The 22193-nt window shown below is 45.4% G+C and overlaps 1 protein-coding gene across 1 annotated transcript in view; it reads left to right on the forward strand.

The window, feature by feature from the left end:
* Positions 1-22193, forward strand: part of PIK3AP1 (phosphoinositide-3-kinase adaptor protein 1) — a 93064-nt gene that overhangs the window by 48955 nt on the left and 21916 nt on the right. The window contains exons 4-11 of the mRNA XM_004680584.2: positions 789-933; positions 2571-2713; positions 2832-2964; positions 4789-4985; positions 7341-7530; positions 18094-18183; positions 19718-19915; positions 22014-22079. Of these exons, the coding sequence (XP_004680641.1) occupies positions 789-933; positions 2571-2713; positions 2832-2964; positions 4789-4985; positions 7341-7530; positions 18094-18183; positions 19718-19915; positions 22014-22079 (1162 nt within the window). The remainder of the gene's footprint in view (positions 1-788; positions 934-2570; positions 2714-2831; positions 2965-4788; positions 4986-7340; positions 7531-18093; positions 18184-19717; positions 19916-22013; positions 22080-22193) is intronic.

The raw sequence follows: 22193 nt of genomic DNA on the forward strand, positions 1-22193 counted from the left end.
AACCCAAGAGGGCTTCTCTAGGCTGGTACTGTCAAACTGAGGTGCTTGGGAGTCACATGGGGCCTTGCAGTGCAGACTTTGATTCTGTGGCTCCATGAAGGGCCTAAGATTCTAAGAAGTGTGCAGGGCATGCTGATGCCATGGCCCCTTGGCCTCACCTTCAGTGGCAAGGCTAGTCTAGAACAGTGCTTCTCAAACCATCTATCATGAGGAACACTTTTGTACGTTAAGGTTCTAATTCACTAGATCTTAGCATTATTGAGATCTAATTGACACACCTCACTGTCAAATGTGTGCATTTAAGATGTACAGCGGAATGATTTGATTGGAATATTGCACAGTGATCACCAAAGTAAGGTTAGTTAACATTCATCACCTCAGATAGGCCAACAAAAGAAAAAAAAGAAAAGAAGTATTTTTTTCCTTGTAATGAGAACTTTTAGGGTCTGTTCTTGATATAACCATAAACTACAATAAAACAAAATGCTGTGAAGATGAAATCAAAGGTATATAATACAAGTATTGGGTTTTTAAATTAATTAGGTTCAACAGATATAAAATTACTTCATCAAATTGTAGAAAGGTTTACAACTGTACACTCTTAGTGTGTGTAACTTGTTTGATTGGGCCCCATGGCAAACATTCCCTGCCCAGCACTAGGCTCCAACCCCCAGCCCCATCAGGAACAGCTTCCCAACTTCGAGTTGGGGTCAAGGGTGCAGGGTGACCCTATTCCCTCACAGAGGGCCCAGGAGAGTGAGGGGACGATGACTGATCTCCCATTCCAGGCAGAAACCACTGTCTACGTCATAGTGCGATGTCAGCTGGACGAGAGGGTGACGACGGAAGCAGAATTTTCTCCCGAGGATTCTCCCTCAGTAAGAGTGGAAGCCAAGTTGGAGAATGAGTACACAGTTTCTGTGAAGGCTCCCAGTAAGTGACCTCACCTTTAGATAGTACTATCGTGTCTGGAAGACTGACTCTAGCTTCTTTTACTTGTGCTGAATTACTTAACAAGATTTGGATCTGGTTATCATATTCTATTTTAAAGGGGAAGGACACTGCAGATATATACATTTTTATTACAACAAAGTTAACGCCTTAAAAATTTTTGAAGTTAGAGAAAAGTAGGAAAAAAGTCATCTGACACCTCACAACTCAGTCTTTGGTGACAGTTTGTAAATATAGTTGTGCTAATGCTATCTATTGCTTTGTAGTCTGGGTTTTTTTTTTTTTTTTGTATGTAATCTTTCATCTGTTCTCTCCCCACCCCCCTTAACCTCATGCCATAGCTTGGCCTTTGTAACTTTATATTTTTATAACATTTTTCCATTATAAAAGTAATGTTTTGCTCAATTTAGAAAATTTAAAGAATACAATAACCATAAAGGAAATTAAGTAGAAGATATTATTCATGCACTGACCCCAGAGGAAGTCTCTGGTTTCTGTATTTTTCTGCATCTGTTTACAGTTCCATAGTGTCATATTGCCCATTTTTGTTACACAAGAATATACTGTGAATATTTCCCATGTTAATAAAATTCACTCACAACTTGGTATTAATGGTTGCAGAGTAACCCATTGTGTAGGTGACCATCAATTATAAAACCCTTGTGTCTCTGTGTCAGTCCCAACTCTTAAAACCATACTTTAGGCTGTGTAATATTTGGTTGAATAAAAATGTCATCTTTACATTTTTTATTTAAAATCTTCATTGTTGCATGTTTGTGAGTTCTGATTTCTTATTGTTTCTTGTTATTTTAAGCTAGGACATTTTGAACATATTTACATATGCAAGATTTTTTTCTGTATTTAGGATTATTTGCTACAGATGGAACCCCTAAAACAGTGGACATTTTTCAAGTTGTTGGAAAATGGTGTTTAATGGCATTCTCAAATATTACTACTATCAAGTTTGTTTCCTATATATATCACCACCAACACTAGATGCTACCATTTTAAATATTTTTACTAATTTGATGTTTTTAGAAGCAGTCCATTGTTTTAATTTGCATTTCTTTGATTACTAGTGACGCTGAGTGTTTTTCCATATTCTCTACTTGTTGCATTTCCTCTTTTTGTTAATTGAATCTTGTGGTTGGTGTATTTTTAATTTTTTCTTTCCCTTTCAAAACCCCTTCCTGTGGGGTGGAAGAAAGCACCCAGGGGGAGCCAAGTACTGACACCAGCAGAGCGAGGAGTCCATTCTACTGACCCAATGAACAAAAATTGGAGTTCCACCTGCTAGGATCCTTGCCACCTTTGGGTACCCTAGAGCTTTGCATAAAGCACTTTAGACTCAACTCTTCCTCCTGTTTACTGGGGATACGGGGTCTCAGTCATGAACTGAGGAACTCATTCAAAACTAAAAACAGCCCTGATGAGTATAATTCCCCTGACTCAGCTTCTGCCATGAGCGTCTATCATCTACTCTACTCTTCCCAAACTCCCCTACCCCAGCCACCAGCTCTTTTCCTCACCATAAGAATGGAACATATCCAGCCATGAACACTTTTCTCTGGACCTTGTTCTTCTTGGGCACTTTTACAGTATCTTTTCTTTCTGGTTAGACCTTTCATCTGGAACTGTTTCTCTGAGGATATATTCCGGGGACTTGGTGGTATGCGAAACTGTTATAAGCTATTATACTGACATGGAAGAGATTGAGAATTTGTTGTCCAATGCTGCGAATCCTGTGGAGTTCATGTGTCAGGTAAGGATGTTGAACAGAAACCTTGAGTTCTCTGGTCATGTAGTTTCTACGGATGATTCAACCGCTGGGTGGGAGATGGCTGGATTTAAAATCTGACTGTTTTCACTTTCACATTCAGGCCTTTAAAATTGTGCCTTACAACACAGAAGCTCTTGATAAACTACTAACTGAATCTCTGAAGAACAACATTCCTGCAAGTGGGCTGCACCTCTTCGGAATCAACCAGCTAGAAGAAGAAGATATGATGACAAGTGAGTTAACCAGTGAACCTCAGGGAGCCAGCGTGGGTTGATTTCAGCCTGTTGGCTTCAGTACCCAACACACCTGTGCTTGTGCTCCGTGCTGGTTCCTACATCCTCTGAGAAGGAGCCATTTTTTGCGGTAGCCAGAGTCTTCAAAATTCAATCTGAATACTTCATTCCCTTGCTAAAATTCCTTTGTGATTCCCAGTGGCCTTCTAGATAAAGTAAATGAACTTCTTGGCCTGTTTAGGAGCCCAGCCCAGGGGCTCCTGTTGCATTTCTACCCTCATCTCTCTCCACTCTCCCCCATGGCTTCTGTGCTCTCCTCCATGTCTGGCATGAACTTATTCCATCTATTAACACTGCCCTGTTTCTTGTCACCTCAACACATGGGAATAGAGTTTCTTCCTTCCCTCCTTGTTGTCATCTACTTGGTTAACTTCTCTTTGCCTCCCTGCAGCATTTTAGGTAGCACTTTCTCAGGAAGACCTTCTTGAGTCTCTGGTTTCATCCGGGTTCTGTGAATTCCTTAGGTAGGTGGGCTTCCCTAGCATGCGCGTGTCCTGTCCTAGCAGTTCTCAGAGGTGTTTGTCTTCCTCGCGAGGCTGTCCGCTATGAGGGTGGGACTGTGCCTTGATGGCACAAATTAGATATTTTTTGGATAAGGGGAAAGCAGTCTCTTCTGTATGTGTGGCACGTGGGAGATGGAGACCTACGGGAGAGCCACTTGCACGGGAATGGCTCCTGGGGCTCTGGGCAGGATGCTCATTGTGGTGCTTCTGTGGACACTGCTCTTCCTTCATGCTGTGGGTCCTCTGTCACCTGCCTGTGTTTCCTTTTTCCATACTTGAGAGAATCATAAAGATGAGGAAACGTACCTTTAGTCCTCATCCTTTTATTGCCTCTCCTCATTTTCCTACTGTGGAATATTCTTGCATTGCTTCCAGCAGATGTTAATATTCCCTATTCTTAAACTTGGAGGTACAGGAACGGGTATTTCACAGTCTGACAATGTGGGACTCTTAATCCTTAGAATCATATGTTTACATTCTTAATCCCAAGAATCATATCCTGGTAAATAATAAGGTAGAATTAACTTATTAGAAGATAAATGTGTGTATACACATATACATGTATATACACTACATATATATGTGTATATAGCACTCATATACATGATATATGTAAATAGTATATAATCACATAGCCATGTATACCTGTGATATAGCTCACTATATACACTTCACTGATGCCCTTAGATAGCAACTTTGAGGGAAAAAATTGCCCCTAAGCTCACATCACAAATATGTCTGTTATCTTGGTCAAGCTTAACTTGCTGGATCCAGAGGCTGGTAAGAGGAGAGATTATGGGGAGCCAGTGACTCTCAGGAGGTCTTTGCTTTCCATGAATCCGAGGGCTAATAGATGTCCCAAGATTCGTGTGTATTGATACCATTAAGCATTCAATATCTCTCCCAGATAGGAAGCTCATTGAATACCTTTGAGATAATTGGGCAAGATTTTCTAGTTCAAAACTGAGGGCAATAGAGAGGCTAAATAACATACCCAGGGTTTCTCTGTCCTTTTGGAGAAAGAAGGTAGGGTTATTGGATTTGCTAATTAATGAAAACACCACTCATTTTGTCATAGGAGGGCATGATCTCTAGTGCTGTCCCAGGGGATGTTGTCTGATGTTAGGTCAGGAAGCGGGCACGTGGTGATTAGCACCCCCAGGATGCCATGCTGGGCCTGGCAGCTCTGTGTCTGTGAAACACAGTGCCTTGTGCCTTCGTTTCTACCTGTCACCTGAAGTCTTCCTTGACAATCTTTCAGATCAGAGAGATGAAGAACTGCCTACCTTGTTGCATTTTGCTGCAAAGTATGGACTGAAGAACCTCACTGCCTTGTTACTCACCTGCCCTGGAGCCCTGCAGGCATATAGTGTGGCCAACAAGCATGGCCACTACCCCAACAACATCGCCGAGAAGCACGGCTTCAGGGACCTGCGGCAGTTCATCGACGAGTATGTGGTAAGGCTGAGGCAGGAGAGGCTCTGGGACTGAGAGCACAGTGTGGTGCCAGGCTGCCTTTTCACCAGAGACATGGTCAGATTTCATCTCAAGTATGTCCCTCTGTGCCACATGCTGGCACAACTACTCTGAGAGTGTATGTGGGGCTAAGGGACGAGTCTTGGCGTCTCATGGACCTGGTTCAAATCCTGGACCAACATTTGTCAGCCAGGTGACTTTATAGATGACATATCCCTTCTCTCAATTTCCTAATATGAAGAAGATAGTAACCGTTCCCATCAGCGGCCATGAGGGTAAAAGGAATATGTGTAATACACTGAGGTCTACCCTTAACGAACTTGCAGTGAATTCTACAAAGTTGATGCTGATCCCTCAATCAGTCACCTAGAGAGGTGGCCACCAATGCAACTTGGTGAGATGCCCCCAGCCACCTTGCATTAGGCCCAGGTGAAAGGTAGTAAGACTGGTTCATTCCTTAGCAGAGACCACAATAAGACTCTGTACCTGAGGTTTTGGGGAGGCAACAAAACTCTTCCTACTGACCCTCTACCTGGGTCTGACTGGTATTAAAGCAGATATGCCCAGTTCCACTGCTCATCCTGTTTTGGGCCCTTCTTTCCTGCTTGATCATTGAGCTCTTGGTCCTTCTCTAAGTGTAATCTCACCCCATCCAAGGTGGAAGTCCACGCCGACCATCACTGGTTCCATTGTCTGGAAGCAGCTGACTTCCTGATGCTCCCCCTTTCCTTGACCTTTGAGATTCACAGAGAGGGTTCAAGAATAGCTCAGTCTCTTGTTCAAAGCTGTGACCTCAAAATGAACAAGAAACACATTTCAGTCTTTGCTTTCTACCTGCAGAGGGAAAAGTGTCTGACATGTCCTCAGAAACTCAACTCTCTGCTCTGACAGTCTACAAGACAGTGACTCACCAAGACACACAAAGGGCCCCCCAAAATCTGAGAATGATTAAGTGTTTTGAATGAATAGAATATTACAAGTCCCTGTTTGCGATACAATTAACATGCAAGTGCTTGCAGCAGGGGTACATTTACTCAGCTTTACTTTGCCCAAGTCACAATGTGTAAAATGCTGTGTTTCATTTCCATGCCACTCATTTTTACTGAGGAGAGACTGTGCTCATATAATAACTACTCTTTATTAGGTTAATTTTATTGGTAGATGCATTGTCTCATTTAGTCCTCACCACAATCCTTTGAAGCGGACAATAGCATCATCCTTCTTTAAAAAACGAGGGAAAGGGCTTCATAAGGCAAAGCCATGTGCCTTGGGTCACACCTAGTAAGGCTGGACATAGGATTTGAACCAAGCTTGGTGCTAAAGCTGGGGCTTGTTATCTTGTTCTGAGTACCAAGGGAGTGTAGAGATGCCTTTTCAGTTCGTACTACATTTAATCTGGCTCACATTTCCCATAGCATCTTGGGGCTCTAACCGCAGCATCCAAAGCATCACTACCGCAGGCTGTCCCTCTGTGCTGCTTGTGACCCTTTTTCGCTTTCCACCACACTGAAGCCAAATGAGACCCTGGGCTGGGTCTCCAGCACCACACAGCTGTCACCCAGTCCGCTGCTTGATCTCCTTGGAGACCTGCACAGAATGTCAGTAGCAGTTTAGCCCTGTGGGGGCAGTGGTGATGAAAAGGAGGATTTCTGTGGGTTGATGCTGAAATAAGGGTTGTGAAATGCAAAATTTCTTACCAGGAAAAGTTGTGCAGAGCTTTCAGGGAACCCAGCTCTCTGACTTCACAACCCGCTGAAGGCAGAATGACAGAGACTTCTGGCCACTTCATTCGAGGCAGCCTCTCCTCTCAGGCACACAGGCACCACACCGTGGGGCCACTTGGGAGAAGCACACAGCCAGGCATTTTGCAAAGCCTGCTGGTGTGAGTGGAAACTGGTGACGGGAGACTGAGTGGGTGCATCTTAGCTGCAGGCCTGGAGCTCAAGTGAGTTTCCATGTGGTCAGTCAGTAAAGACTGCACCTCATGTGTGATTTGTTCCTCTTTGAGGAACTACCAGGATGTAGTCAAAAGGTCACAAGCCAGGACTGTGGGCCCTGGAGCCAGGCAGTGACTGTTTCTGAGCGTTGCTCAGTGGACATTTACCAGGTGTCTCCTGACACATGGCCCTGTGCTTGGTGTTGGGCTAAGATACGAAGATTAAAGTAAAATATGTGAAACATAGCAGGACATGGCACCTGGCCTCAAGGAGCTTTCCGTCTGGAAGGGAATGCAGCAGACAGCGGCAGCCTGACTGCCTGTCACCAGCCCGCTCGAGGGCCTTGCGACCCCTGAAAGTGCATGTCCCCATGTGCCTGTGGGTCCATCTTCTCTTTCAGGAAACTGTGGACATGTTGAAGAGTCACATTAAAGAGGAACTGATGCAAGGGGAGGAGACGGACGCGGTGTATGAGTCCATGGCCCACCTTTCCACAGACCTGCTCATGAAATGTTCCCTCAACCCCGGCTGTGACGAGGAGCTGTATGAGTCCATGGCTGCCTTTGCCCCCGCTGCCACAGAAGACCTCTGTAAGTAACGTGGCCCAGCTCTGTGTCCCCTCTTCTAACAAACACGCTTCTTCCTTCTGGTGTGAGGGGAAGTCCCTGGCTCACTCCCCTCCCCGAAACAAAGATCCTGTTTTACACTAAGTTAAGTCTGTCATCATGTGCTGTGACTGGCAGATTCCTTCTATGAACTTCCTCTGTTGTGCCTGCTGTGTGACTGGAACATTCCAGCAGGTCCTGGAAGTCAGCGTTGATGAAGTTGTTGCCTCGTGACTCAAGGAGCTAAATCAGTGGTTGTCCACCCAGTGAGGCCCAGTGGATCTTTAGAGAAAACATTTTGTAATATCCTATTGAATGTCCATGACCTCCTTACTGCTACAAGACATTCATGCATGTATAACCTACCTACCTATGAAGTTCTCAGAGAAAAATGAACAGGTAACAAGAACACAGTGAAGGTGTCAGATACCTACACTCAGAACCACTGCTGGTGTTTTGGCCTCAGTGCTCAGCAATGTATATTTGCTGTGCTGGAGGCTCAGCCAGACACGGCTCCCAGCAGTCGGCATTAAACTTCTAAGTTTTCCTAAGTGAAATGATTCTGACTCTTCTCTCCATTCTCATTGTAATTAGTTCCTGGAAAATTAGTATATATTAAAACTGCAAAAATAGAAATTTTATGTAGATATAAAGTAATTCACCTTCTAGGCTCAAAAAAGTATATGTAGGTATCTTTAGGGTAGCCTGATTTTATTGGCTTACTATATAATAAACTTATTTCCAAAATAAATCCCCAGGACATGGTTGCTTTTCTAAGTTGAAGAACAATTTTTTGTTTGTTTTTGGTTGTCTTTATGGTTTTCCCTAATAGCAGAAATAATGGGTTTTTATAAAACCTTGAGACAAAATAGAAATGTATAATGGAGTTGATAAAGTCCATATAACTCTGCCCAACCAACCAATATGGCACCAGTAATAGCCCTTATATTAGCCCTTATTTTCTCTGGTATCTGCTGACATTAAATATAAAATATTTATATTTTGTGCTTTTGTTCATGCATATGCACAGGTATGGGCAAATCCACATGTGTATTCACTTTTCAATAGTGAAATATTGAAAAGTCACAAGGGGGTGAAGCAGTTCATTGCGCACTTGCAGCATGACTGGGGTCCTCTCCCTTCTCCCTTCCCGCCTCCCCTTCTGCAGTTAAGTTCCAACACCATAATGGCACTGCCTTTGAAGAAGGAGAGGAAACCTGCTCAAAACACTCCTATGGATTTTCAAAGCCACCATAGGGGGCAATGTCGCTCCCCTTGAGAATGTTGGGTTTTAAGGCTGGACCAGGGTTGAAGCAGACACGAAGAGCCTCCTTAATAAGTTGGCACTATTTACTATCAAATGTTAAGCACTGTGACGCTCTGCCTAAGACTTAGGTCTCCTTCCCTCTGATTAATAGATCCCTCAGGCAGGCAATTACCCATCAGCATATCAGCTACATTGATGACGGACTTTCTGGAATGGGCTAGATTGAATGTTGCCACCTTTTAGCCTGAAAAGAGGACAGTGGCTGCTAAGTGCTTGCCAGGGGAGATGTAAAGGCAAAGAGGCGGATGTTGTCTTCTGGCACTTTCCAGCCACGGGAGAACTTGGAAGTACTGGTGAAACTCTTGCTCAATGAGCCCTTTTTGGGCAGGAATGACAGGAGGGAAAGCCTCTCTCCATCATCCACACTGTATCTTACAAAAGCCTTAAAGCAACCCTAGAAGGATGCTTTTATTACCTGTGCTTTATAAATGAGAAGACTGAGGCACTGAGAGGTAAAAGAGCTTTCCCAGAGTCTCACTGCTAGTAAGTGACAAAAGTCCAGGTTTGAATCGAGCTCTCTGTCCTAGAACTGTATTATTCATCCCATGCCAGAAATTTTCATGCAAAGCCACATATTTCGGTCCTGGTTTCTTTCAGAAAAATTATCCAACAGCTACAGCCATGCTTCCTGTTTCTGCAGCCCAGACATTAGCTCACAAAACAGCCTCTGGCGCCCCCTGCCCTCGCTCGCCCTCCCTCCCTCCTTGCACACACCCAACCAGCCTATATTCAGTGTATTTCAGCTACTTGCCTTTCCCGCTGCTAGAGAGACAAAGGCAGAAGTGCTGGGGAGGGATGGGGGCAAACAATCCTTTATTCCACAGTGAAACAGAGACCCCTTATAAGAACACTTAGACAATGATCAGCACCCACTCGGGGACCCAGACATTAGGTGTCATATTTTTACCCTGTGCACTTCTCATGGGGCTGTTGAATGGTAAAGGAACTCCCCACGGAGAGACAAAGACTAAGACCCGTTATCAGACTGGATGCTGCCACTTGTGAAACCCCTGTCAGTGGAAAGCTGCAGCGTGTGTTGTTGGGGGGCGAGGAGGGGGGACATATAAAGGCACCTGCCACCCATTCCTCACTTGTTGGTCCCTTTGTAGGGGGAGCAGCGAGGCTCTCCAGCGAGTGAGTACTATGAAACTAGACTGATTTTTCGGCCAGTTGGCTACTTGTAAAGTTACATGGGGCCAAAGGGATTCTGCTGTGGAGGGGGAAGGAGGCTGCCTTTGAAGAAGGAGAGGAAACCCGCTGCCTTTTTCATTTGCCAGGTCATATGCACGCTCAGTGTTCTGATTCTGGACATGGTTTAGTTTGTGTTCCGTCTCTGTGGATGAATGTTGAAAGAGCAGCACTTGAATCTGGGCGGAATCATTCATATACTACCAATGATTCTGGGAGAAGGCAGGTTAGTTTATAAAGAAGTAGGGTAGAAGGCAAACTGATAAACAGACGATGCGTATTTGCAGGATTGTAAGTTAGCTACCAGCCCTTTCAAGTCAAGGACTCCTTTACCTGTGTTATCTGATCATCATTGGGCTTGGTAAGTATCATTACCTCCATTTGACAGGGGAGAAAACTAAGGCCCCGAGATTTCATAACTTAATTAAGCCCCATGGAGCTGGGTCAGGAATCTGGGTCTGCAGATTCCCAAGGGACATGTCTGCTGCCTCACTGGGCTACAGACTGCCCTGGGCTGCGCTGCTTCTTGGTTCTACACGTGCCAGAGCCCGAGGAACTAGTTCTAAGTGTCTAGGCAGCTGAGTTTACTATTGTTCAACCCCAGAGGTGGAAAATAAGCATATCGAAGAGAGGGTTGTGTGTCATTACTGGCCTACCTACTTGCTCACAGAGAAAGCTTGGACTCAGGCTGGGGTCTGTCTTGGCAGTCACTAGCTTGTGGGCAAAATCTGCCTCTTCCTGACAAGGAACCCAAAATAACCTGTGAGTAGGAAAGATGGCAGGGAATCTCCCACTATTGAGCAAGGGGCAATGGGGAGAGTGTAAGCTGTCGGGCTCTGAGCCTGAGATTTCATGAGATCAGACCTGTCTCTCTATGTGTGATGTGGACACCTACACACACACACACACCCACACACACACACACACACACATTCACTCACTCACTCTCACTCACTCATGGCCTTTAGTTTAAGATATGCTGCCACCAGGTGGTAACTTCATGTCTTCATTATCAAGCCTTCAGTTACACTGCCAATTCTCTTGAGAGTGTTTTGTTTAAGACTCCACTGATTTGGACCATCAACTTTAGATAACACTGTAGAATGTCTTTCTTAAGGGCAAATTTATGCACACAATAGGTAAAAATGAAGGCGACAAACCTCTGTTTGGATATTTTCTTCATCTTGGATTTTTACTCTTGTTGGGCTCTTTGACTCTACCCTTGTCTTCAGAAAATGATTTGGTGGCCCTGGTGGTCTTTCAACTGAGGTAGTAAGTTGGTTTAGAAAGCCTCACTCAGCAACTGGTCACTTCCCTGAGGCCCTGGGTTCGAAGGCCTTGAGAGCCATTTCTCAGAGGCCTTGTCCAGCTGTTTCCAAGATCATCTGTATAAATATTCCACGGACATGTCTTCCTTGTACAAGGAGAAAAGGGTGAAAGAAGAAAGGCTAGTACTTCACTTCTGGAAATTGTAAACTCTCAGGAGTCTGCTTCATGTGGCTCCTGCCTTGACCTTTTGCAGACTTTTTGCCATTGCCCCCTTCCATGGCTCAAGTTTAAGCTTAGCAGAGAGCTGATGGAGCTGCCGACTTGCTGTCTTCCCTTAGCAACCTCCGTGGTTATCGGTGTCTAGTGCCCCATTATCATCTCCAACAGTGTTTTCTTTCCCAGGAGCTCTGATTTCAGGCAGTCTCTCAGCTGGGTCTCCTCTGAGCGGAGGGCACTTGTGGGCACAGTTAAGGTCCTCATTTCCCAGTCCTATAGGGTCTGTGCTCAGCTTCAGGACCATGTGTAAGCAAAACTGTTAAGCTACTGGAGCTACCTGCACCCTTTCTTTCTCTCAGGAGCTCTACCTGTGGCTGCTGAGCCTCTCAGCTTCATACTGTCCATCTTGGGGAGACTGAGTAGAATCAAGAGACACTTTTAGCAGGGGAAAGGGAGGCTGGTGTGGGAGAGGAGACTTGGGTCTTCCTGACTTAAGTTGCTTTTGACTCATCCAGACACATAATAGCTGTGTGTGTTGGGGGGGGGGCTTAGAGGGGGAAGGGGGGTGAAGTTATGTAGTCTTGAAAGGTTTAAAGTTAATGAGATAAAATCCCACCTCCAAAGGTAACTTGTGTAGCAGCCCGTGTATGCTTAAGAAAACCACAAAACTTATGTTTGTTGTTTTTTTTTAATTCTTTCATTCTTAGGGCATTCTTTTTCTTTGCCTTTGTCAGTCTTCATTCCTTAGCATCTCTGATTTCAAACTGCTGTTCCCCTTTGCCTGTCTCTTTGTTTCTTTCTAATGCTTTGTTCTGTCTCTAGTTGTCTGTGTCTGTTTCTCCCCATCCCCTCTTGGAACCTTCCTCCCCCTCCCTCCTCCTCTGTGCCTGTGTGTGATGCTGTCTCTCCTGTCTCCTCTTCTCATACTCTCTCTTTCCCCCACTTTTCCACTAGGATATGGAGGGTTGCACTGTGTAATCGACATGGTCAATCAAAGCGCTTGCATCTCCCAAGTGCAAACCAAACCCAACAGGTTTCTGGCTGCCTTTGCTTCTGACCACGCTGCTCCTAGCTCTGAGACTAATTATTTTTGCTTTCTGTTTTGCCTCAAAATGTACTTGTTTGGGGTGAGGGTGGGGGTGGGGGGGGAAGGGGCTCTTTTGGCCTCCTTTCAGGCTTTGAGAGCCTTTCCAGAAGACTTTGAGCATCTGACAATTTAAGGTCTACATCTCAGGTTAGCCTTCTATCAAGTTAACACATGTAATCTGGATGGAGTTTCCTCTATAGCAAAGCGAAGGAGATTTATGTCCCAGGAGGAACACCACATGGGCTTCTGTGAAAATTCGTTATTGCTTTTGACTCGGTTCTTAAATGAGTGCCTGCCCAACTTTCTTTCATTTGCTGACGCCACTTTCCTCCCAGAAATGGGCTTTTTCCTGGCTGACGCCTTCTTGAATCAGTGTAACTGCCATGGGCTCAGCTCCGAAATCTCCTTATTATTGATGTTGTTTTCTTTTTACAGAAATGAAAGAACTTTGCACTTTCTACCCAGACCAGCAGGTTTTAGCGTATTTCAGTTTATTTTTAACTGACGAATGGTGAAGGTTAAATGCTGAGATTCTTGAAGCACAAATCCTGAGCATCTAGGAATGCAGAGATATGCTCTTCTGCTTTTTTTTTTTTTTTTTTACAAAATATCCTTTGCCTGGAAACAGAACTCTCACTATGGTGGTTTCTATGTATTTCACCCCCTCATGCATTTCTCACTGGATGCCTGGGTTAATGGACCCGTCATGTTCGCATATATAGAGTTTGAGACCCTCTACGTAACCCTAAACAACTAAGAATGTCTTTATTATTACAAAGAGTAAGAAATAGGACTTACAAATAACTTCAAACAATGTGCCAATATTACCAGTTGGCTGGTACCGAGAGCCAGAGCTGCTGGGTGGAGGGTTCTGAGGCCAGAAAGGCCGTGGCTTCGTGTTGTTTGCCTGAGTGCAGGGTAGGGACATGGAGGACAATGATGTACTTCCTTTTCCTGGTCTAATTCAAAGATATTTATACTCAATTAAATATAAAAATAACCATGTTATTTACTATATACATGAAAATCACTTTTAGGTGACTTTATTTAAAGCAGTGTCTATCCAGAGACTCAGTGGAGGCCAGTGTGTCTCAGGCCGGCACTGCTGAGACTGTGGACATGTGCTGGCCAGAGAGGGCTCTCAGCCCTGTGTCCTCCTCCCCTTGCCAGCCCAGGATGGGGTGGAAAGTCACAGCAGGTTGATGTGCTGGTATTTGACTTCACCTGTGGTAGGTAGAATAATGACTCCAGACCCATGAATATGCTAGGTTATGTACCAAAGGGAAATTGAAGTTGCAGATGGAATAAAGTTTGCTAATCAGCTGACCTTAAGATAAGAGGGCATATCCTGGCTCATCACAGTGGGCCAATATAATCACAAGGGTCCTTCAGGATGGAAGAACTCAGAAGACAGACCTGAGAGGGTATGGCTAAGCTTTCTGCCTGACATTGTTCACTTTGAAGGTAGATGAAGCCCTAGTGCTGAGAATGTAGAAGGCTGCAAGAAGCTGGAGAGGGCAAGGAGACAGACACTCTCTTAGAGCTTCCAGAAAAGCATGCAAGCCTGCCCAAAATTTGGTTTTAGCCCAGGGAGACCCATTTCAGACTTGTGAACTACAAAACTGTAAGATAATAAATTTGTGTTGCTTTAAGTCAATTTAAGTGTGCGGTGATTTGTTAGAATTGCAACAGAAAAGGAACACACCATCAAGGTTGCCTCCATGTGATGATAATGATAACCACTAATACTTGATGCCTGGCACTGTTGCTCAACCTTTTTTTAGCAATCTCTCGATTGGTGAGGTTTGTACTATTGTTTATTTCCTCTTTACAAGGTACAAATATAGAAGCTTAGTGATACCAAGTTACTTGCCAAGGACACAGAACTAGTAAGAGTCCGAGCCAGGCCTAGAGTCAGGTCTCCAGGATACCAAAGTCCACGTTTCTGACTGTGGTGTTAGCACTGTGTATTCTGGGCCTCTGTTGCTCACCTGGAGTCAGCCGCTCCCTTTCTCCAGCTTCTGCTTAGCTACAGCAGGCAGACCATTTGCTCCACTCCAGTAAGGATCTTGACCACTGACTCCCAGGCTGTCTGGCTCTGCAGACCACCCTCTCCTTTCAGCCTACACCTTTGCTACCGTCGTATTCTTTCCAGCCATGACTCAGGTCCCCAGGCTTTTCCTTAAGGCCAGCTTCTACCTGAGACCCAGCTGCGTGGGGTGGGACGGGGGGTGGAAATACTGTAGGAGTTCAGTGCTGAGCCGCACTCATGAAGTCTGATGGACCTCAGGCAAGCACAGCTAGGTGCGGGTGGCCTCCAGGTCAGGTCTGCTCTGTCATGGCAGAGCTGTGGCAAAGGGAGAAAGAAACCCGCAGCTCTGACCAGCCAGGGCTTGGTGTTCAGGAGCAGGGTCAAGAACATGCCCGGCAATCCATGTAATTCTACCCAATATAAAAATATTGATTGGGTATTATTATTTACTAGGAAATTAATACCCATGTGAAAATGTGTAGAGATTTAGATGCTAGAATGAATGCAGAAGCATTAACATTGATTACTCTGAAAGCAGAAGACTTGGACTCAAACAAATTTTCTGTTAAAAAGTGTATATTGAGTCTGGTCTGAATTGTTGTCTTCTTAGGACATTAGCCAAGGTAGAGCATTTAATATTGTGGGGAATATTGAGCACAGTAGTTGTGCTGCTCTCATAATAGCTGGCTTCCACTTAGCACTTCCCTGTGCTAGCCATCGTGCAAGCTACTCATTTTCACACTCAGGACAAACGTATGTGATACATACTATTGTTTTCACCATTTATGGAGAAGAAAGGAGCAATTGAGAGAACTTACACAACTTCATCTATGATAATCATGGACCATGAGTAAATATGACAGCTATCATTTCCCTTTCTGCAGGAGAATTTGACCTGTGGTTGACTTCCTAGCTCTGTTTCCGTGGTAACCTGATAAGAGCCAAATGTCAACTGTGTTTCTAGGAAACATCACCTATGATTAAAAATGACCCTTATCGGTTGCTAAATTGCATCTGGAATTGGGATGGCTGTATGGGAACTATACCAGAAATGGACACCATACGCTAGCCCTATGACTCTGGTTTTCCTCTTGCGGGTCCCTGGAAGCTGTACTTCAGAGAGATGCTGCTCAGACAGATGCTGCCTCTGCGGGAGTCCAGAATTGGCACAGGGGTGGCTTCCCAGTCTGCCTGGCGTGGGTTGGGTCTCGGCACCGCGAGCCCCTGGGCTGTGCAGGGCTGCTTGACAAGGAATGCTGCTTGAAGCTCCCCTGGGGCCTGTGTCCTGCATTCCTCTGAGTGGCCCGCTGACAGTATGGCCTTGGGAGTCACCCTGTTGGTCTAAATGGCCAGTGGAATCAAAAGGCCAACTTGGTGTTGGGCTGGTGGGTTTTGCAGTCCTGCAGCTAGCATGGAAGGAGCTCAGATCCGATCCTGGTGTCTGGCCTCTCCCCAGCCCGCTCCTGGGGGCTGAGTAACTTTGCTCAGGTTCCAGGGCTCATATTTATTAGAACCTAGTTGGTCGACTTCCAAAACCATGCTTTTAACCACCTGGAAAGGTCCACTTGCCACGGGGCTCACTTAGTCATGGGGGCTCACTTAGCCACATGTGCATACCTCGCTAGTGTCACTGGGAGGTGATCTGGTCTCGGCGGAGAGTAGGAAAGGTGAGCATGGGATTCCCATGTTTTATGCTTCTTTAGCTTCTTCCTCTCCTTTTCTCATCTCCCATCCTTCTCCCCTTCATCCCTTCCTACCCCTCCTTTTATTTTTAAATCTAATTTGAAGTTTTTTAGACTTACAGAGGATTTGGGCAAATGCTAGTGTTTGTATATCCTTTCACTTAACTTTCCCTAATATTGATGTTTTATGTAACCACAGTAGAGTTACCATAGCCAGGTAATTTCCCCTGGTGCAGTACCACTAACTAACTTACAGACCTGTTTCGATGTTCACTAGTCATGCCCCTTATGCACTTTTCCCCTTCCAGGGAGGACCCTAACTGCTGATCTTAGATTAGATCCCACTGTGGATCCCTTGCAATTTGTAAGAGTCCCACAGTCTGTCTTAAGACTTTGGAAGAGCACTGATCCGCTCTTTTGTCTGGGTTCATCTGGTGTTTTATGTGTGTGGGCTGAGGGTATGAATTTTTGGCTAGAATGCCATGGAAACATGGTACCTTGTTTTACGGGATCATAGCATTGATGTGTCATTGCTGGTGTTCGTTCTTCTTTCTTTTTAAAGTTGTTTCTCTAACCCACATAAACTCCAGCACTTTAGATCAGGGCATAGTGCGAGGAGCTCAAGTCCACATCCTTATTAAATTCGCATGCCAGGTCTGGCCAGGCTGCTACCATTTGTCCACATTTTAATAATAAGAGCCAAAGGCCAATGCCTCCTTCATATAAAAAGGCCAACCATGGCCCTCCCTGGAGGTACAACTGGTTAAAGCACAGCAGTATGAAGCTATTTGCAGCCACTGCAGCTTGAGTTCGATCCCCTGACCCAGAGGTGACCACATGGTGCAGCAGACCTCTCTTGATCCTCCCGCTACTCCCCTCAGCAGTGTACTTCGTTGATCTGCCTGTTCTGCTCCCTGCTCTGTCTCTGGTGGATCCTCTCACCACTCCTGCACCTCTGGCCTATACCCCAGTTATGTATGCATAAATAAATAAATTTTTTTTTAAAAGCCAATCATAAGGATGGCCTTAATATTGTTTTTCTGTTTCTGAGATGGTATGATGTTTATATAAGTGGCCCCAATACATTTTTTTTAAGTGGCCCCAATACATTCTTTTTTTTTTTTTTTTTTTTTGCTGTTGTAAATAATGCTATGGTTAAATATTTAAAAATTGAGCCCATTCTGGCCCTCCCTGGTGGTGCAGCGGTTTAAAGCACAGCACTGAGAATCTAAAGCCGCTTCCGCATGAGTTCGATTCCCGCCTGTCCCGGAGGTGACCACATGGCGTGGCAGACCTCTCCTGACCCGCCCGCTGCTCCCCTCAGCAGTGTACTTCGTCGATCTGCCTGTTTTGCTCCCCACTCTGTCTCTGGTGAAGCCTCTCACCACCCTTGAGCCTCTGGCCTGTACCCCAGTTCTGTATGCACAAATAAATAAATCTTTAAAAAAAAAAAATTTGAGCCCATTCTTTAAAATGCACATGAGCTTATCTGTATCTGTTAAGTCTGTGATCCAGGAGAGAGCCTGAGTGTTGTGAATTTTAGGTTCCTTTATACCCTTCTATATGCTACTAGGTGTCCTTATGGAGTAGATGGATGTGTAGATGGATAGATGGAAGGATGGGTGGGTGGATGGATGGACTGATGAATTCTCTAACCTCCTGATTTTCCAGGCTTGTATATCCATCTGTAAAACCTCCTTGCCTGTGTCAAAGAACCAATATAAACCCTTAGCTTCTTTCCTTCTAGATGTTGAAATGCTTCAGACATCTAACCCAAGCCCTAGAGACAGTATCTCCCGGACTACAAAGGACTCTATGATCCGCAAGTTTCTAGAAGGTAATTTGCAGCTATGAACAGGGAAGCCAAAAGAGGAAAAGAGAACTAAATGGAGGCTCAGCTGCAACACAGATAAACTGGAAAGTCCCTGTTCAGCAATCCTTTATGTTTGATGTGGTCGTTTTTTGCCTTCCTAGTATTGGCCCCTGAGAGCCTGACAGAGGCATCTTTAGGGACCTGTGTGCCTCTAAAAAGTTCTTTTGAAACCATAGATCTGGAGCCTCTGATAGGTGGGAAGAGGAGTGTGGTGATGAGGCAGGACCTGGGGCCAGGCTGCCGGATCTGTCCCTTCACCTCCGCTCATGTGGCCTTCAGCTGTGTGAGCAACAGGGAAGCTGGTGAAGGAGTTTCAGCGGGGATGAGCTTCTGTTATTGTAAATAGCACGATCAGACCAAGACAGGAACAGCTCAGAAACAGCCTCCATGTTGGTGCTGTCAGAGGAAGAAGGGAATCCACCTGCACAGATTTGAGTTCCTTTGAGATGATCTTAAACAATTTTCATTTTTTATAATTTCCATTTTTTGCCTTCCTAGTATTTGTTGGCCCCTGAGAGCCTCGAAGTAGGACATCTTTCTGAACACTTCTCTTGTTGGCAAGTGGAAGCCAAGCGAGTGGGTGCTGTCACGGCTGATGGGAGAAAGGGGGAGCAAGGGGCTCCCTGGCACAGAGCCCGCCCATAAAATTGGTACTTCTGACCCAGGGCTTCCCATGGTGGGCAGAGTGTGCCTACATGGAGAACATGTCACTAAGGGGAGCAGAAGTAACGCCTGCCCGTCCTCTACCCGTGTTGACTCTCCCACTTGTCACTGAAGCCATGAGAGCGCTCCCATTGTGGGAAGGGAAGGCTGTTCCTTACCTGGAATGCAGCAGCCCTGAGGGTGTCTAAGGGCCTGCCCCTGCCCAGATTGGAAAAATGTGGGAGGAGCTCAGAGCACCAGCCCTGGAGCCAGCTTACCTGGGCCACAAGCAAGTTTTGGGCAAGTTGTCTACATCTCCCAAAGCCCCAGTTTTTTCATTTGCAACATGAGAATAACAACTATAGACACCAGCTAGTAGTTAGTGGTTCAACTGTGAAAGGAGCTGATGGTAGTGGAGCGCTTTGGAACTTGTTGCATAGAGAGAGGCACAGAGGAAGTCTCAGGAAGGATTTGCTGAAGTAATTTTTGATACTAGAATGGGCATTCTGGAAGCTTTAATGTGAGGACCCTCAACACCGGGGGTGATTTCCAGTGCTTTTCGGCTCTGGGTGCAGGGCTTTTTTCCTTAGTTCTAGTGGGGTGACTAACTGAATCCCAGCAGTAAAACTGACTTGAAGGCTGGGCTCAGTTTCTCCTGCCCCATGGATGGGGAGCAAATGAAGGTGACATCAGTGGTTTTCTCAATTGGGTTCCGAGCAGACCACATGGAGATGATGTGGGGAGAACCCTTACCTAAGAGCAGTTCTATATATACACAGTCACTCTCTTGTTCCCTGTTCCCGTAAATGCAAGTACGTCAGCCTCTGCTTTCAGTTACCTTTCTTTGTGTTTCTAGGTAACAGCATGGAAATGGCCAGTTTGGAGAGAGAACCACCCCATGTTAGGCAAGAAAAGGACTCTTACCATACAGTGGATGAGGCTGAGGCCTTTCCTGTGGACCTGGCCACCAGGCCTCCTGTCCCAGTGCCCAGGCCAGAGACCAGTCCTCCTGGGGCTCTCCAGCTACCTGATAATGAACCATATATTTCTAAAGGTAAGTATGGCAGGGAATTGCCCACTCGAGTCGTCAGAGCTTCTGAGTTGGAGCTTCTGGATACTGTAGCTACAGACCAGTTGCTCAGACACTCTGCCCACTGAATGGCCTCCAAGTCAGAAGACCAGGTCAGAGCTCTGGGAAGATTCTGGAGCTAGACTAGAGGTTATGAGCAAACTCAGTTCTGGCTTTCCTAGAAGCCTTCACGTACAGTTCCAAAGACAGAGGTGAATAAGATTTTCTTTTTATGGTAAGAACCCTAGTAAATTTTTGTCTTCTGAACTTCTTTTTTCTGCTGCTGCTTAGTTTTTTATACCTAACATATACTGAAATCTATCAAAAGTGTTCTACCTAGAACTTGTCGTTTAATTACTACCATAACCTATAGGGTCAAGACCATTATTGCCCCATTTCTTTTTAAGATTTACTTATTTATGCATACAGAACTGTGATAAAAGCCAGAGGTGGCCCTCCCTGGTGGCGCAGTGGGTTAAAGCACAGCACTGAGACTCTAAAGCCGCTTCCGCATGAGTTCGATTCCCGCCTACCCCGGAGGCGACCACATGGTGTGGCAGACCTCTCCTGGCCTGCCCGCTGCTCCCCTCAGCAGTGTACTTCGATGATCTGCCTGTTCTGTTCCCCACTCTGTCTCTGGTGAAGCCTCTCTCCGCCCCTGAGCCTCTGGCCTGTACCCCAGTTCTGTATGCACAAATAAATGAATCTTTAAAAAAAAAAAAAAGCCAGAGGTGTAGGGGTAGTGAGAGGATTCACCAGAGACAGAATTGGGGAGCAGAACAGGCCAACTGATGAAGTACACTGCTGAGGGGAGCAGCAGGCAGGTCAGGAGAGGTCTGTAGTGCCATGTGGGTCACCTCCAGGGAGGGGATCAACCTCATGCTGAAGTGGCTTTAGCTTCTTAGTGCTGTGCTTTAACCCACTGTGCCACCAGGGGGGTTGGGCTGGGTGTGGAGAGCTGTTGGAACAGGGGTGCAGTTAGACTTGCCAGGAAAATAGAGAAATGAAGGGAAGGAGAGGGGCAGGAACTGACAAAGGGGTAGTGGGCTGGAGGTTAGAACACTTGACTTAATCGCCCAGCTTTTGCATTTTCCAGCTGTACAGTATAAGATATTGGGTGAGCATTTCACCCTTCTTAGCTTTAGTTTCCTCATCTATAAAATGAGTATCACAATCAATGTCTACACTGGTGTATGTGTAACGTCGTAATACATCATAATGCTCTGCGTGGCTTTATGAAGGTCAGATGAATAAGACATGGGGAAGTACTTTATAAACTATAAAGCACTGTGCAGATATCACTTGTGTTAACTAGCATGCCAAGGTCTTGCCCTCATATAAGCATCCTTCTCAAGGTTTAGCCAGGACACTGACCATGAGAGCTAACTTGGAGTGCTGTTGGGTACCAGCCACTGTTCTGAGCACTCTCCATGCATTAATTCATTTAAGTCCCACAACAATCCAATGAAGAATTATCATTATCATTATCATTCTATAGATAAAAACAGTGAGGCAAAGAAAAATCAAGCTTCTGGTGGAAGCTCCCATGACCGATAAGTGTGGGGCCAGGATTTGATTCCCGAGAGTCTGGGCAAAGCCAGGGGGCCATTATCTCCATGCTGTGAGTGCTGAGTACACCCAGTGTGCCCTGGTAACCTTCTAGTTCTGGCACTCGTGAGTGAGCTCAGGGTTTCTTCAGAGCCAGGCACACAACCTACCTGTTCCTGGCCCGGGGTTCTGTCTTATGACACTTGTGTGATATTTGTGGCACCTCCTTTTCCTAAGCTTCAGCACACCACAGTTAGCACCGAGGTCTGGCCTGCATCCTTGCTCCGTTGCTTGTCTTCCTGGCTCTGAGACTTTGTTGGTTTGTCTTTAGGTCATAATCCTACAGCTTCCATTCGTTAGTTGCTCCCCACTAGAGTTTTGACTTAGAGAACTGCATGTGGTAGTTGAAAGGGTGATCCATTATTATTATATTTCGTGTAAGATTTTTGTGATCTTTTTAGTGTATGAAATAGTATAAAGTCCTTTAGAAAGTTATCTGGTTTGGATCTTACCTAGAATTTTCTTTACTTCATAGTTTTTGCAGAAAAAAGTCAAGAACGACCTGGGAATATCTATGTTTCCTCAGAGAGCTTCAAGAAAGGTAAGCCAGATGTTGCCCTCTGTTCCTTTTGATATGACCTGAGCCTCCTTGTGGCAGAAGTGTTTATGTGTCAGTGCTTTTCAAATATAACAACCACCTGCTAGCAGTGAAAAG

The sequence above is a fragment of the Condylura cristata genome, unplaced genomic scaffold (genome assembly GCF_000260355.1).
Source record: "Condylura cristata isolate star-nosed mole 26May11 unplaced genomic scaffold, ConCri1.0 scaffold00011, whole genome shotgun sequence".
Classification (NCBI taxonomy): Eukaryota; Metazoa; Chordata; class Mammalia; order Eulipotyphla; family Talpidae; genus Condylura; species Condylura cristata.